The sequence below is a fragment of the Physeter macrocephalus genome, chromosome 4, assembly GCF_002837175.3.
Source record: "Physeter macrocephalus isolate SW-GA chromosome 4, ASM283717v5, whole genome shotgun sequence".
Lineage (NCBI taxonomy): Eukaryota > Metazoa > Chordata > Mammalia > Artiodactyla > Physeteridae > Physeter > Physeter macrocephalus.
Window position 1 is genome coordinate 100,068,149 of NC_041217.1, and position 17,044 is coordinate 100,085,192.

At 41.2% G+C, this 17,044-nt stretch overlaps 1 protein-coding gene across 19 annotated transcripts in view; it reads right to left on the reverse strand.

Annotated features, from left to right (window-relative positions):
- RWDD3 (RWD domain containing 3) overlaps positions 1-16,647 on the reverse strand; it is an 88,038-nt gene extending 71,391 nt beyond the window's left edge. For 14 of the 19 annotated variants that reach the window (XR_008617187.1, XR_003679563.1, XR_008617186.1 and 11 more), the window contains exons 1-4: positions 15,848-16,539; positions 8,807-9,294; positions 6,555-6,670; positions 6,330-6,456 (exon numbers count right to left, since the gene is read on the reverse strand). Coding sequence is in view for 7 of the 19 variants with exons in the window: in XM_028489098.1 (XP_028344899.1) it covers positions 6,342-6,456; positions 6,555-6,670; positions 8,807-9,294; positions 15,848-15,941 (813 nt within the window). In the remaining 12 variants the exon portion in view is untranslated. The other 5 variants (XM_028489100.1, XM_007116136.3, XM_055084442.1 and 2 more) reach the window with 5 other exon arrangements.
- Between the last annotated feature and the right edge of the window lie 397 nt (positions 16,648-17,044).

The window sequence follows — 17,044 nt, forward strand, 5'->3', positions numbered from 1 at the left end:
TCCATCCATGGTTCACCAAAAGTACCACTAGATGAAAAACCAGTAACTGATATTACTCAATTGAAACAACTGATTTTAAACCAATTTTTTTAACCAATCTGCCTCTGGAAAAATTATTTTAAATTATTTCATTTGCTGCCAAAACTTCCATTGTTGGCTCGTAGCTTGCCCCCATACATGGAGGGCAAGGAGAGACCCAAGAAAGAGGCAGATCACTCCAGATTGGGAGGTGGTGGTTTTAATAAGCAAGTGAACTTACAGATGAGGCTTGTGTTGGATGGCCATTAATATGAGTAGATCTCTGCACCCCACCAGAATCTTAAAAGTTTATATAGAGGCCTTAAGTGGGTTCAGTCACATATTCAGTCCAGGTGCTCTCAACCACCTTACTGTCTCAAGGCTGCATCCTTGAATGGCTCCTAGTGTAGGAACAATGGGCAGAATATACATTCCAAGGACAGGGGAGGGGTGAGGAGCCTCTGATTGCCCAGGTCCAGCTCTTGGGTCAACTGGCAGTTCATATCCTCTCAATGACCTCATCCAACACTAGTTGAATTCATTTTTTTAAAATCCTTTTCTCCAACAGACCTATAATGGCAGCAAATAAGAGGCAAGGAAATATAATGACTTTTTCTAATATATCTCTCAAATAGGCTCCTTCCTCAGACTTCCTTAATTCACAAGTCAATGGTACCATCATTCACCCAGCTACTAAGGACAAAAACCTAAATATTGTCTTTCATTTCTTTCTCCTTCATCTTCTACTTCCAATCTGGCATCAAATATACTCAGCTCTATCTCCAAAAATGTATCTAATATCTGACCACTTTTCTCCAATGCCATCACAACCGAACCACCATCATTCCTCAGCTAGACCACTGCAACAGGTTCCTAACAGGCCTTTTTTCTTCCATTATTGCTCTCCTATTACTCATTTGCTCTGTAACAGCCAGATGATCTTATTAAAGTGTAAATTAGATATCACACCTGTTTCCAGTGCAACTAACTCCCACTGCAGTTAGCAAAAAAAGAAAAGGCTTATATATTGGGTTTTAAGACTCAACAGGATCAGGCTCCTATATCTGTCTCTCTCCAAACTTATCACTGTGCATGTAGATTGTAGATGTCACCCCATACATCATTCTTTCCCATACAGGTCACTCTTGTTTTTGACTATTTCAAACAGGCCATGCTCCTTCAGGCCTCAGCTCTTTCACACTTATTGTTCCTACTGCCTGGAATTCCTGCTGCCTCCTTTTCCTGTGGTTGGTCCCTTTCATTCAGCTATTGGTTCCAATGGCATCCCCTTACAGAAGATTTCCCTAACCACTCTGCTTGAAATAACCTACCCTCTTCACATAACTTACAATTTTGTCTGAACCAAACTTTAGGATTAGAGAAATTGCTATTAATTACAAAGATTTAAGAATTACCCTCAATATTTTTCTTATTTACCAAAAACATAATAGGCATTTTTTAAGCCAAGCCTACTTTTATAGGGGAAGAAATACAGAAATATGCACTAAAGTAACTTATAGCTTAATGAATTATTATAGGGACTTCCCTAGTGGTGCAGTGGTTAAGAATCCACCTGCCAATGCAGGGGACTTGGGTTCGAGCCCTGGTCCAGGAAGATCCCACATGCCGCGGAACAACTAGTCCCATGCGCCACAACTACTGAAGCCCGCATGCCTGGAGTCCGCGCTCCACAACAAGAGAAGCCACCGCAGTAAGAAGCCCATGCACTGCAGTGAAGAGTAGCCCCCACTCGCCCCAACTAGAGAAAGGCGACGCGCAGCAACGAAGACCCAATGCAGCCAAAAATAAATAAACAAATATCAAAGAAATAAAATAATAAAAAAATAAATATCAAAGAAATAAAAATAAAAAATAATGAACTATTACAAAAGAAGCGTCTGAGAAACAGCACCGTGGTCAGGAAGTCGAACATAGCCATTCCCTACCCACCCCCAAGAAAAACACCCTCTTTCCAACCACAACCCCATCCTTTCACCCTATAGGTAACTGCAAGCCTGACTTTTATTATACCAACTTCTTTTCTTGTCTTTTAGTTTCAGCACTTGAGTATGCATCCATAATTTAATATCATTTTGCTTGCTTTTGAACTTTTACAATCATAGGGTATCTTTTGTGCTTACTTCATTTGTTCAATATTGCTTTTTAAAGATGAATCCATGTTGGCTATAGTTCACTCATTTAGTTTGCTGTGCAGTATTTCATTGCATGAATATACCACAACTTACTTGTCCATTCTATGTTGATGGGTGTTTGGGTTGCTTCCTTTGGGCTATTAAAAATAATATTGTTATGAACATTCTTGTACAGGTAACCTCACACATACATGCATACATCTGTAAGGTATATGCCTAGAAGCAGAAATACCGGGTTATAAGGTATGGAATTGTCAGTTTTTCTAGATTATGCCAAACTGCTTGTTCAAAGCATTTGGGTCGATTTATATTCCTGCCAATGGTGTGTCAGTGTTGCCATTACTCTACTTCTTTGTCAACTCTTGCTATTGTCCATCTTTTAAATTTTAGGTATTCTAGTGGGTGGCTAGAGGTGTCATTGTGGTTTTAATTTGCATTTCTCCTGATTACTAATGAGGTCTTATTTCATCCATGAAATCATGAAGTTGGACATGTACAAATGAAGTGATATGTACAAGATCAGGCTCAAGCAGGTTCTGAAGACACAAGTAAGCTGCATGATCAAGTGGCTCAAATGCCTATAGCGACTACTCCTGCACTGCTGCTTCTTCCTCAGTCCACACCTATGCTGTCATGGGGATACCCATAACTTATTTACTGAGGAAGACAGAACTCAGGCCTGGTATAGGGATGGTTCTTCACAACGTGCTTTGGCAATTATCACTGCAATCTAGAGTGTCTCTGAAAGGTAGTGAAGAGAAGTTTTCTCAGTGGGCAGAACTTTGAGCAGTACTTCTGGTTGTCTACCTATCTAGGTAAAGAGATGTCCACAGGTGTAGATCTACAGTATTTCATGGGCAGAGGCTAATGGGTTGGCCAGGTAGTCAGGGACTTTGAAAGAATAAGATCAGAAGCCTAATGACAAGGAAATCTGGGGCAGGAGTATGTGAATGTACCTCTCAGGATGAGCACAAAATGTGAGGATATTCGTGTCCCATGTGATGTTCATAGGGCAACCACTGCAGTGAATGTCTTCCTTGCTCAAATGGACAGGCTGACTCATCCTCTGGATGTCAGTCATCCTCTTTCCCTAGCACCCCGGTGCTTGCTCAGAGGGCTCATGTACAAAGTAACTGTGGCAGCAGGGACAGACGTTATACATGGACTCAGCCACATGAAATTCTTCTCACCAATACTGATCTTAACTATTGTCACTGCTGAGTGCCTAACCTGCTAAGAACAGAGGCCAATCCTGAGCCACCAGTAAGGCCTCACTTCCTGGGAGACACCAGCCACCTGGTGGCTAATTAATTACAATGGATCCCTCCTCTAGTGGAATGGTCAGCAATTGTTCTCATGAAAATATTAATTCTGGATATGAATCCTAAGTCTCTTCCTATAAGACTACCAACCATAATCTTACAGACATGGTTATCTCTCACAACATAAACTCTAAATGAGAAATTCATTTCACCACAAAAGAAATGTAGCAATGGGCTCATAGCTATGAAATTCATAGGTCTTTCCATGTACCAAATCACCCAGAAGTGGCTGGCTTGATAGAATAATATAATGACCTACTAAGACTTTGAACCAGTGATCAATATATGATGTTATTTCTCCCACTGCCAGAATACATGGGTCCAGGAATCGCAGAATAAAAATAGGATGGATTTCTCTCAGTATTATGTTTAATAACCCACTCACAGAATTTTTTATTACCATCCCTATAAAGGGGCTATGCTGATTTGGTGGTCTTAGTTCCCATGGAAAAAAAATGTTTCCACCAGGGCACACAAAATGGTGCAAGTGAATTTGAAGTTGAGACTGACACCTGAATATATTAGGGTCCTTATGACACTAAACCAACAAGCAACAAGAGGTTCCTATAATGGCTGGGGTGGTTGATCCACATTATTACAGGGAAATTGATCTACTGCTACACAATGGGGTCAATAAGAACTACGTCAGGAGCCCAGGGGTTCTCTGGGTTGCCTCTTAATATTCTCTTATTCAAGAGTGAAAGTTAATAAACAACCAACTCCTAAGGACTCAGACCTTCCAGAATGAATATTCGCCCACCCTACTAGGTAAAGAGGTGGCCAGGAGCAAAGAAAAATGGAGTAGAGGAAGAAGTTATAAATATCAACTACAGCTTCATGACCAGTTATAGAAACAAGTACTTAAGCAAATCTACTTCATCGTTTGCTCTGTATATTTTTGTATATATTAACTAGTTTTTCCTTCCCCTACCCCCTATCAAGTTATATAAGAAATGTTGGTCGTAGTGCACTTGACAGTTTAATCGAGGTGGGATTGTGACTGAACCAGAATAAGTACCACCGCTAAGGATAATAGTAACTGATGGAACTTTACTTTTCCCCTTTTGGGGGAGAGGTGAGAGTTTCTTCCTTTGTACAAAAGATAGTAAAATCTGCATAGACTGAAGCATAAACTGTTGCTGTTGTACAGAAATTTAAATATGGGTAGAAGGGTGTGCATGGCTGCTTAATAGCTAAAAGGGAAGGTTGTGCTCGTTACTCGCCATAGGCACTCAGCTCCCTCTCCCTCACTTACACACCCACCCTCCTATATTCTGCTCTGTTCTCCTGGGGTTGGGACATGCAAACTACATTTCCCGACTTCTCTGCCAACTGGACTCCTGTTAGGTTTGGTCAATAGGAGGCACCACTGGGAAGTCAGAGACAGCACAGGTTCTAGCACCGTGGTAGTTGTTGGCAGTGGCTGCAGTGGCAGCAGGAGTGGAGTGACTGTGAACGCCAAGAGACCACAGATAGTACCTATCAGCAACCTTAGCTCTGGTTCAGGCAGTACCACTTGAGCAGATCTAGGATCAATTACAACAGTCTCCAATAGTGCAGCGGCGGGTACAGGCTCCTAGCAGTTTCTGAACTCTGAGAATATCACCCTCCCATAGAACAACCTAACTACATTTACCAGTTCTCCAGGAAAAAATCATCAACACCCTGGAATGACATAAAACGAACCAAAAATCCCCTCTAATTAATGGAATGATCAACAGGTAGGTCTAATTTAATTACAAGGGTGTCTGAAAATAAGACAATCAGACGGTACTGCCACAGTCACCGAGAAGCACTGTCAAGAAGCACTACTGGGCGTGCCACAGCGTCTCCTTATTTCTCTCTCCCATCAGTTATAATTTATAATGACATCACTGTACCTCAGATTACAGTGAGGGAGATTTGCCTGGCCTTTCTTCCATCTCTTGGCCCCTTATTTTAGAAGCACAGGTGGCTTCAGGAACACAAATATCCTTTCTCAAACATAAATGCCTGTCTATACTTTTGGTACAGATTTTAACACAAGCTTTTATCTTATGGCTTCTCTCCTTATGTCATAATAAATATATTCTGAGATTATCAGATTTTAACAAATTTCATCAGAAATAAAAAATAGTATCTCCATTTGATTTCCTCCCTCTGGTAAGCCAAGTTCATTTTGTGTAAAACACTTCTTCCCTTGTTAAGTTTTAATTTAAATTGAAGAATTTTATTTTAATTTGACTCTCCAGTCCTATCACTAGTAAGTATCATGCAATTCTGGGACCCCAAAGAAAGCAACTGTAAATCAAGTTCTATAGAACTTCTTTAGTTTGTATTTAAACTAACCATTTATCCAATTCCACAAAGAAATCAGTGTTATATTTTTCTTAACATTCAACTTAAAACATTAGACAGAATAAGCTGAATGGGGGAAAAATCATTATCAAATGCTAAAAATGTAAACATGAAGGGAGTAAACATGAAAACAAATTTCTTTTTAAAAATTCATTTAATTACAAGAAAATTAGCCAGAAAATTGCACAGTTCCAAACAAATCCTCTGTATAAACACAAGGGCTCATTCACCATCATCTTTTTGTATTTATCTCTCAAATAACATTCCATCTATTGAACCCAGCCTATACTGGCAAAATTAGAATACATGGATATTTTTACTGTTTAATATTCCATAAACAGAATTGGCTTTTGTCCTGAAGTTATGATGGTGTCTGTCATTTTGCTTCAGAGAAAACTCTAAAACTGTTCCCTTATGAGTATTTCAATTAGCCACTCTCAAAATCCAATGCAAAAAACAAAAACAAAACAAAACACGCTGTTGTTTCACTAAAAGATACCTGTCTTCCGCTTCATTTTACCAGCCTAAGTACAAATTCGGAGAAAAGCTTCTTAAGTCCTGCAGTTTCAAATTCCTTTTGTAACTCATCCAACGATGAATACTCTTTGACTTCAAATGCCAGAAACCTGCATTATACAAGAGAAACTCATGAATATGCCTAAATTTGTCAGAGTATAATTATCGATTCAGTTGCTTTTCCATCTGCAATAGTACTAAATTATACCTTTTGTGTTCTGTCTGTACTTTTGTTTCAAACAGTACACTAATCATTTTCTCTTTGCATTTCTTTCCACTTGAGTCCACATCTACTTTGCAGGTTTTCTGAAGAATCAGGTACTCCTAAATGATAAATCAGTACGTTAAATACATATCTTACTCTGAATCTCAAACTCCTAGTTTGAAAGGAGCCATAAACCTATAGGCTTATTTCCACGCTTACAGAGTACTCGCTTTCTGAATCAAGCAGTAAGAGAGTTACACAGTGTTTTCACATACTTTGAAGCATAACATTCTGGTGAATGCTGGAGTAAAGAAGGGTCTAATCGAACTACGTAGGCTTAAATCTAGACTAGATCTGATTCTGGGGTTACTTATCTAGATCCTCTGTGCCTCAGTAACCTATTCCATAAAATGGTACTCATAACACCTACCTTATGGGGAAGTTGTGATGATTAAATGAGTTCATACATATAAAGCACTTAGAGGAGTGCTTGGCACAATAGTGCTTAATATAGTACCAGCTACTGTCATTATTATCACTTCCTCAAGGTCGGAATGAAGTTAACAGGCACACAGTACCGAACATTCCAAATTGATGGCATCTATAAATATGTACCTGTAATTCTCAATCCTGATATACAATCTTATAAAAATTTAAGGGATATTTACATTAAATGGCATTTTAGGGACAGCTAATAAAAAAGAAAGAACTCCTTAAAAAGTACTCTACATTACCAGAGGTCAAGCCATATGATTAAATAAATTAATTAACTGATGGATCCAATCTGAGAAACAGCATCTGCAAAACAGCTACATTTAGCCTAATATGCCCAAGCTGGCTTAAAGAAAAATCTGAGCCTTTTGGGGATATATGAGCAAAGAAATTAATTTGTATTCATTTTGTCAGCCAGTATTTTATCCAAAAGGATCAAGCTTTATAGATATACTGTAAATCACCTTAAAATATGTGGTTCCGGGGCTTCCCTGGTGGCGCAGTGGTTAAGAATCTGCCTGCCAATGAAGGGGACACAGGTTTGAGCCCTGGTCTGGGAAGATCCCGCATGCCAAGGAGCAACTAAGCCGGTGCGCCACAACTACTGAGCCCGCGCGCCTAGAGCCCGTGCTCCGCAACAAGAGAAGCCATCGCAATGAGAAGCCCACACACCGTAACAAAGAGTAGCCCCCGCTCACCACAACTAGAGAAAGCCCACACACAGCAACAAAGACCCAATGCAGCCAAAAATAAATTAATTAATTAAATAAACTTTTAAAACTATATGTGGTTCCTTGGTCAGACCCCAACCCAATATCTTATTAAATATGAAAATCTGTTGTACCTATACGCTATAACCCAGCACTACTCTGGTCAACTGAAGTTATTAACCAACAAGTTTTGTGATAAGAGCCCATCACAAAAAAGCTAGGTAGTTATGCTACAAATCTTTAAGATGATAGGTTATGCAAGATAAATCTGTTTCAAATAAATTCCATTGTAATTATTCTTGACCCAACCCACCTGAAAGCATAAAACCTATTAAGTGATTTGCAGCTCTTTTAATATTTAAAATATAATAAGCAGCTTTCTTTGTCCGGTCCCACATAAAGCAGGTTAGATGAGTTTAGAATGAAAACTTGAAAACTCTGAAGAAGATGACGATTTTGAAAGCAGCTGCTGAGACAAGTCAGGTGGAAAGCAAAAGTTAGGGAGGAGGTGACAAGCTGACAGCCCTAATGATTCTACTTCCACTCACACTAAATCCTGGTTAGGAGGGAACAGCTCCTCTTTTCAGGTATAACAGATACCAAGTTCAAGCGTCAGAACATATCTTTAACTTCCAAAAAGTTAAAATTTTTGCAGGCTACCCACAGATATACACCTTGCTGTGTGCCTAACTAAGGAAAGAACTATAAATACATGCAAACTTTTAGTGCAAATTTATAAAATTTAGGCTCAAAGCTGATTACAGAAACAAATACTCATGTACCACAGAGATTTTTTTAATAACCTATCACTTTCATTAAGTGGCATGATTTTTAAAACATAATCTTCTACTTATTCTTCAAGCTTTTCAAGTCTGTAGTTGTAATTAGAAGTTAAAGACAGTCTTTAAAAAGAAAGATCCATTAACATGGTAAGAGTGAAAGCAGAAACATCTTAATGATTAATCTGTCCCATTGTTATCAAACACACTTATAGACACACCATTTTAGCAGAAAATAGCCAAATTCATATTCAACATTAAAACTTTTTGGCACCTTGATGTTGTTTCTGTCTCCCTGCAGTAAAATCAGTATTATTTTACCCATGAACATCAGTCTTCCTGTCAGCCTTAAATCGGAAGCCCACTTCTCCACAGTTCTGACATATTTAGTCTTTGCTCTCATGTGATCTAAATGCAAAAGAGTCATCCACAATCCATCATCCACAGTCGTGCTTGCTGCAGAAGTGCACTTTTCACTGCCACCTCCAGCTTCTGGTCGCTTGAGGATGTGCCTGAGATTCTGTTGAATCCAGAGAACTAGCTCATGAACCATAGGTTCCGACAAAAGGGTCTCTGCTTGCTCCAGTAACTTCTCCTTCACAATCTCACACTCAGCCCTGGTCAGGTGTTCGGAGTTAACCACAATACCAGGCAGACAGGACGGGTAATTGACCGGTAAATGGAACACCAACTGTAAGGGTATATCCGCATCCATAAATCCTTCGGCTCTTGTGAGAATTCTGAACACAGTCCCATCTGTCTCTGGAAAGCATCCAAAAATAATGATTAGCTGTACCTAATTCAATTTGAATGGAACACTAACAAGTTAAAATTTTTGTTTCAAGTGTCAATTTATTTTTCATGTGAAAACTAAGTTATTTTATGAAGAGATACATCACACTAAGAAAGCCATGATTTACAGATTCTTACTTTCAGCCATACATATATATTCATAGAACCACGCTCACCAGCACGCAGGATTTCACCGGCATTTACAATTGCCATTATCCCATTTTTATTAAGGTTACCAGAAAGGTTTCTCATCATATGATTTTTTTCCTCCCCAGACTTAGTTGATAATTCGGAAATTCCTAATAAACTCATATGAACATTCAAAGAAACAGTATTGTGTATTTATAAAATCAGTGATTAGTTTAAAAGTTATACACTAAATCCGGTGAAAGTCATGTTGCAGTGAGTCTGAATCAAACCAAATACTGGATCCCGTGTGGTTGCAGGGGTACAGAGAAAACCATGACTGTGCATACACAGTAACTGCCTGGACCCGCTCTTTCTCACTTCAAATATATTCGTATCAGTGTAACATGAAGGCAGCGGGAGGAACTAAAATTGGGCAGACATCAGTTCAGCTGTTTCTGGCTCCATAAGGAGGAGGGGGAAAGGGGAAAGCGCACACAGGATACGAGATGAAACACTCTGCTCTCTTTCAGATTTGCTCCACTTCACCCCTCTGATGTGTTCCACACCACTTCACCCCACTTTTCAAAAGTTGATAAAACGTCAGGCTGATTCATTCTGCAGGGGGCAGAAGCACACAGATCAGAAGAGCAGAGTAGAACCGAACTGGGTGCTGACGAGGCTCTTTGAAGCTAACTTGCCTCCGTCTACCCTACTTCTTTCTCCACAGCCCTTGTTTCATTCTCCTTCACAAGACAGGCAGTCAGATTGTTCTAATTTTCATACCTGGATCGCTGCTCAACACCCTCAACAATGGAAACCTGAGTGCATTCCCATTTTAAAGAACCTAACAGAACATTAAAATGGCTCTCTAGCCATTCAATTCCATTTATACAGAAGCTGTTGTTACAGACATGGATTCATACAGGACCAAACACATCCATTACACCAGGTTTTTCTTTAATAGAATCTTCAGTATCAGCTGCAAAGCACTGCCGTTTTAGGACACCACCCCGAAACCCAGGCAGTAACCATTATAAACATCATATTAGGACTTCCCTGGTGGCGCAGGGGTTAAGAATCCACCTGCCAATGCAGGGGACATGGGTTCGAGCCCTGGTCCGGGAAGGTCCCACATGCTGTGGACCAACTAAGCCTGCACACCACAACTACTGAGCCTGAGCTCTAGAGCCCGCGAGCCGCAACTACTGAGCCCGTGTGCCACAACTACTGAAGCCCGTGTGCCTAGAGTCTGTGCTCTGCAACAAGAGAAGCCACCGCAATGAGAAACCCGTGCACCGCAACGAAGAGTAGCCCCCGCTCACCGCAACTAGGAAAACCCGTGCGCAGCAACGAAGATCCAAAGCAGCCAAAAATAAATAAATAAAATAAACAAGTTTATTTTTAAAAAAAGATCATATTAAAGTGATATAACTTAAATTTGTATTACATAAGTAAAATATATGCTGCATAAAGGAAGATTTTCCAAACAACTTAGTACATTCCTCTAAAATCCATCGCCAGTTTCTCAAAACCCTTCTTTCTTCTATCCTGTTACTTATCCTTTGTAAAAAATATTTTATTATTAAAGTAGGCTCCCTAGATGTCAGTTAGATCACTGCATTTCACTAGATAAAATGGGCATTATAAATAGACCTACAGACATGTGACCACTAGGCTAAATAAACCCTCCAGAAATCACCTAGAGGGTCCACTTTCCCTCTCAAGGGGGAGGCATAACTTTTAAAGCTCTTCATTCATCATTCAACAAACATTCACTGAGTACCTCCTAGGCCCAAGGCACTGTACTAGTCTGAGAGAAAACAATCGGTAAGACACAGATCCTGTCCTCTTAAGTCAATCCAGTTTCATAACATGAAAAAGTGGACAGAGCCAAAGTGATCTTCCTCAACTTCTCTTCTACACCTAAAAATGTCTTTACTTATAAACATACATACATATTTCTATAAACCTGTATTTTATATATTGTTTATTTCCATGGAGATAACTCTCCATGGGAATGGCATTTTTTAATGTTTTCTGAGCAAAGCGTGCCTCCCTGCTGACAACTTGACTACAGCCCCGTGAAAACGATTTCAGACTTCTGATCTCCAGAACTGTAAGAGAATAAATATGTGTTGTTCTAAGACACCACATTCGTGGTTATTTGTCACAGCAGCCACAAGAAACTAACACAGTATCTGTACTCACAAAGCAAGCTTTTCCCCACAAGCAAGACTCCCTTTCTGGTAAAAACCCTGAAACCTAGAGTGTTCTCCAATCTCTGCCATCTAAACAGCCACCTGTTCCTCCCCAGGGCAGTGACCTAACTGACAGAAACAGGCAGTCCAGGGAGAATGTCTTGAAAGGCTACTGAGCTAGCTCTTCAAATCCTTACCAACTTTCATTCTTCTCTCTTAGTGATTTTCTGGCCCTAGTCAGCAAAGAGAAAAGCAATAGGAGAAAATCCTGACTTCTGCCTTAGAAAACCGTGAAATTATTAGTTATAAGCTTAGAAGGAAAACTGCTTTAATTTCATCAAGAATTGGAAAGGATTAACAACCTTCCTACTTGGTCTTCTCTTTGACTCCCTCCATAGACACACACACACACACACACACACACACACGAGCTGCAAGCTGAAATTACACAAAATGACGCTATCTCTGTAAGAAAATGAAAATCCCAACAACATACCCCATTCTGATATTTAATGCAGGAATAAAATTACATATTCTTTTAGAAACTCATTTTCTCCCTAAAACTCTAGAAGTATGTATATTACCCTTCCATCTCTCATCTGCCTTGGTTTGTACATGCAATTAAACTGGCTCTTTTTTGCCTCAGAATTGTTCATGTAATCACATGTACTGTCAGTCTGATTTGGGGGTTTTTTTTCCATTAAAAAAAAAGAAAACAAGGTTGTCCCTATCTACTTTAAGTTTATTAACAGCTTAGAAACAGAGTGATTAACAGAAAAATAATGGTGTTCTATATCTAATGCTAATCTCTGGCCTTCCCTGGCACCAAAACCTCTAGTCATTAAGTTTAACTCACAAACTCATCATTCTCAATAAACATCTATGCCCTAGAAAATTTATGCCTGCCCTACAAATCTAAAATTTTCATGAGTTCCAAGACTATTTTCATCTATTCTAAAGATCCTACCAAAAGATGTAAGTCTTACCTCTGGTTGAAGCTTGCATACATATTCCCTAGTTTGGATTTTTTTGTTTTTTTTCTAATAAATCATTGTACCTTAAAATAAGTATATCAATTTCATAACTAAAATAGGTTAGTTTCAAACCTTATTCTTCCTTACAAGTACATGAAAGAAATTATGCTCCTAACCACACTCCAAACAACAGAAATTCAAACTAGAGAAACTGAACTGAACCCCAAATTCCATACCGTTATTTTTAAGACTTCACCCTACTTCATAATCACATGCAACAGAAATTCAATAAATGCTGTCCAATAACAGAAGATAGTGGAAAATGTAAACAAAATTTAAGAGGATGAGTTCTTCAAGATTCATTTAGAGCCCGTTAAGAAATCATTTATATACCATATACAAATGAATTTCCCTATACTTGCTTTTTTTTTTTTTTCTGCAGTTTTATATGTCCTCAGGGTAAGACTTTGTTCAGAAAACCACTAAAAAGCCCCCAACACCCTCTCTTACCTCACTGCACAGGATTTTTTCCTCTCGCTCCCAGGTGGCTCCCCACAAGTATACATCCACCAGTGCTTCATTTTATGTTACAGCTGGATTTTTATATATGTTTAACATGGTTACAGAAAAAAACATAAACTAAAAACAAGTGAAGCTAAAAGTGGCAATCCCATCCTTTAGAAGTGAAGTTCAAGGGTGATTTGTTTTTAGAGATGACCTCAGTACTGACAATCAGCAGGAAACAGGGCTGAGCAGATTTAGAGGGGTCAGTGGGTGACAGTCATGATTCATTTTGCAAGACAGCCCAATCCAATCTGAACATTAGAGTTAGCAGAATACAAAAAGTTACTCTGAGGCTACTGTGCGAATATATCATATGATATTGAATCTTACACACCTCCCATTTTACAACTTCTTTATCTGTAAGATGATTTCCAGAAACACAACTCCACATATAATGAGCACTAACTATGGCAATATAATCAGTGACCTTCAATTACCTCATCAGGAAAATGAAGATTTATAACAATACCAATCTCCTCTACCTCATAGGTACCTACACAGGCATGCACACACACTCCCCTTCAGAACTACTCTGAACATAGTGGGGTCATCCCCGTTTTCTTTGCTCTGGGTGCTCTTCTTGCTCTCTTTTTTCTGGACAAGTGTCATTCTTGCTCTCCAAGCACTGTTTTCCTGATGCAATGGCTGCATCTCTGTTAAGGAGCATGACGCAATGCAAGAGTCCATATACTCTGGAGCCTGGTGGTTACTCAACCAGCCTGAGCATCTGTTATCTTCTTTATAAAATAAAGTTAAGAATACCCCTCATCACGTAAGATGCATTTAAAGTATCAGGTCTGTGGTAGGTGACCCCATTAAACCTGGCACCCTGCCTGACTGCACTGCACAGGGAGAAGCAGCATACCCCTGGTTTGATCTGCCCACAGCCCTCCCTAGTGGACAGGAATAGGAGCTTACATAACTTGCACCCATCAGAGACAGTTACACCTGATGCCTCTTATGAGCTTTCTACAACCATCACAAAGAGGCCACAGTGTATGTAAGTCCCCTGAAATTCTCAGCACAAATTAGTCCAGCTAAAAGAATCCAACTATTCAAACTCTTCAATCTTATGACCTTCACAGATGACCCTAGGGTTGGCAGCCTGAGCCTTCCTGGGCTATCTCGTACCAGAAGTGCAATCCTACCCAATGTTAACCTGATTCCAGTGGCAACAAGGAGCAGCTTATTTGAGGGGAAGGCCAGGAAGGAACTGATGGTGTTCAGAATGTTCTGGTGTTCAGAATGTTCTTATATCCTCCAACCCAAGCTGACAGTGACCATGACAGTGGTAGCCAGCAGCCCACTGTATATTTACTGAGGTCTATTAAAGAAGTCCTTACCTTACCCTTAATTCCCAGTTGTGAACATCAAACGTCCCAATTTCAATCGCTGAATTGTTCTATTCTCCAATGAACCTTTCAGCAACAAAATGTCCTCAGTTGTTACACTGAATTCTTTTATAATTCAATTACTTATTGATGCCAGAACACTGAATTAAATTAATTAGGAGGCATGGCTTGAAAGTCATGCTCAATTTAACAGCAGATAAAGGGTCCACAGTGCTCTTCATATTAAGAAATTGCTTTCTTTCTTTCTATGCTTACTTTTTTGGGTTTTCTCTGACCCGTCAGCAGTGTCATATGCTCAACCACATACTCATGACCCAGACCACCACCACTCCATCCTCTTTCAGGTGTAATGGGAAATCATAGGTTCATTTTCCCAGGATATTCCTAGTTGAGCCATAACAAAGGAATTTAAGAAAACTGATGATCTCTTCAAACAGCCTGCCTCAAGCAGAAGTAATTATCAATAAACAGAGCCATAGAGACAGCACAGTAAGATGACGAAGAATAACAAATGCTATCCAATCAGAAGAGAGGTGACGAGAAAACACTAAAAGTGAGTAAATCCTTTCATATGGATTTTAAACAACTGTTTCAGAAAGCTACAAGACAGACTAGGCACTGAAAAGAAAGCCGCTTCATCACATGAACTGGTTCACAGTGCCCAGAACATAACAGTGCTCAATGAACGTATATACACGGGTGATCAAGAAAGAATAAATGAAAAGGAGCCAACTCCTGCTCTGTAGGTGAATAACACACCACGTAGATACCAGGAATGGATCCTAACCCTTGATGGCTTTCTCACAACATTCAGAACATTTTAGACTACCTTCTTAAAGGTCAACCAATTTATGGTCAGAAGGACAATTTTAATAGTAGCTGAAACATAATAGAAGTTTAAATCTTATGCCAAAAAATTCATATAATGTACTTGAAAGCTAAGTGAAAACTGAAAATTATGTGCATCACTGCACTTTTTCATAAACTGAAGTTTTGGTTTTTACTTAACAGAAGCCATAGACAGGCAGAGAATAAGTTTTCACTATCATGAAAATATAGCCAAAAGAACCGTTCTAGACTGTAAGCTCCTAGAGGACCTGAGCAGTCAGTGTCTTTGAAACCTTGTCAGCGTTCCCGGGGACTCAATAAATGAGTTGAATGATTAATGCGCCCCCAAGAGCCTGTAATTGGCAACCACCTTTCAGCCGACTAGAAAACGCAGGAGAAAAGCAATCAAACTGAGAGTCCTGACTGAGCACTGGTCGAATTCAAAAATTCATTTAACAAACATTTACTGCATACCTACCACGTGCCTGGCACTGTCGTAGGTTCCTGGAGTTTTGATTACAAAACGGACAGGGTCCCTGCCCTCTTGCAACTTGAGACAACCAAATACCCATATAGTTAAACTGTGGTGGCTACCCTGAAGGACATAATGCATGGTGCTTACAAAGCACGTAGTTCAATTTGGGGAAGCTGGATTTAAACTAGGGGTGTCAGGAGAAACTTCTTTTCAAGGTCAGATCTGACGGGTAAAGTACAGGACGGCCAGGGAAAGCGTGGGGGGACGCTTTCCAGGAGGGCGCGGCTGGCTCGTAGCGCTCAGCGAGTTGAGAAGCGAGACAGGCGAATTAGAGGGTGCAACGGCAGAGTGGGGGGGGTACCAGGCGGATGGAGGGGAAGGGCGAGTGCGAGTGCGACGGAGAGTGGAGTGTGGGACGGACGAGTGGGCGGAGCGGCCCGGGAAGCAGGAACCGGTCCACGGGCCGCACGAGCCTGAGCATTATGTTCTCCGTTCACTGCAGAGTAGCGAGCAGGGGCGCAATACTATTCACGTTTTGGGGGTCGCCGCACTCTCCCGCCTGCTCCCACACACGCCCAGTCCCGGGGCGTGTCACTCCATCATTCAACTACCCCGGCCCCCAACTGTGGGCCCGGGGCGGGGAGCCCAGCCTTGGTGGTGGGGAGCAGAGGGCGCCCGGTCCGTCTGGCGCGGGGGTAGTCACCTGAGCGACTCAGCACTTCCCACTCGTCGGGCCCGCAGAAAATCGCACCCAGGGCCGAGAGCTCCTCCCGCACCGGCTCCGCCATGGCCGCGCCGCTCGGCTGGCTCAACACCTCCCCTTCCGCCGCCGACGCCTCCGACGCCGCCGACACCGCCCCCGCCACCGCCCCCGCCGGCCCCGAACAGAGCTGCAGGGCTGCCACCGGGGGGCGCCCCGCGTCTCCGTAGCGCGCGGCGGGCGGGAGGCCCCGAGAAGCCCCGCCCACAAGCTCCGGCTTACTCACTCCAGACGCGAGGCTCAGCGCCCTCTCGGGGGGTTTCTGTCCGAGGGGGAAGGCCCCGTGGTGTCTGCCAGAGGTCACCGTGCAGCTCACCCGCTTCTTTCCTGACAGAGGGAGGCCTCCCAGCAAAGCCCGAAATTCTCTAACTTTAGCTCGGACTTTGAACACTAGCCCTTCCCGCCCAGCCTTGGCCTTGAGGAGCTTGGAGGTTAAGAGG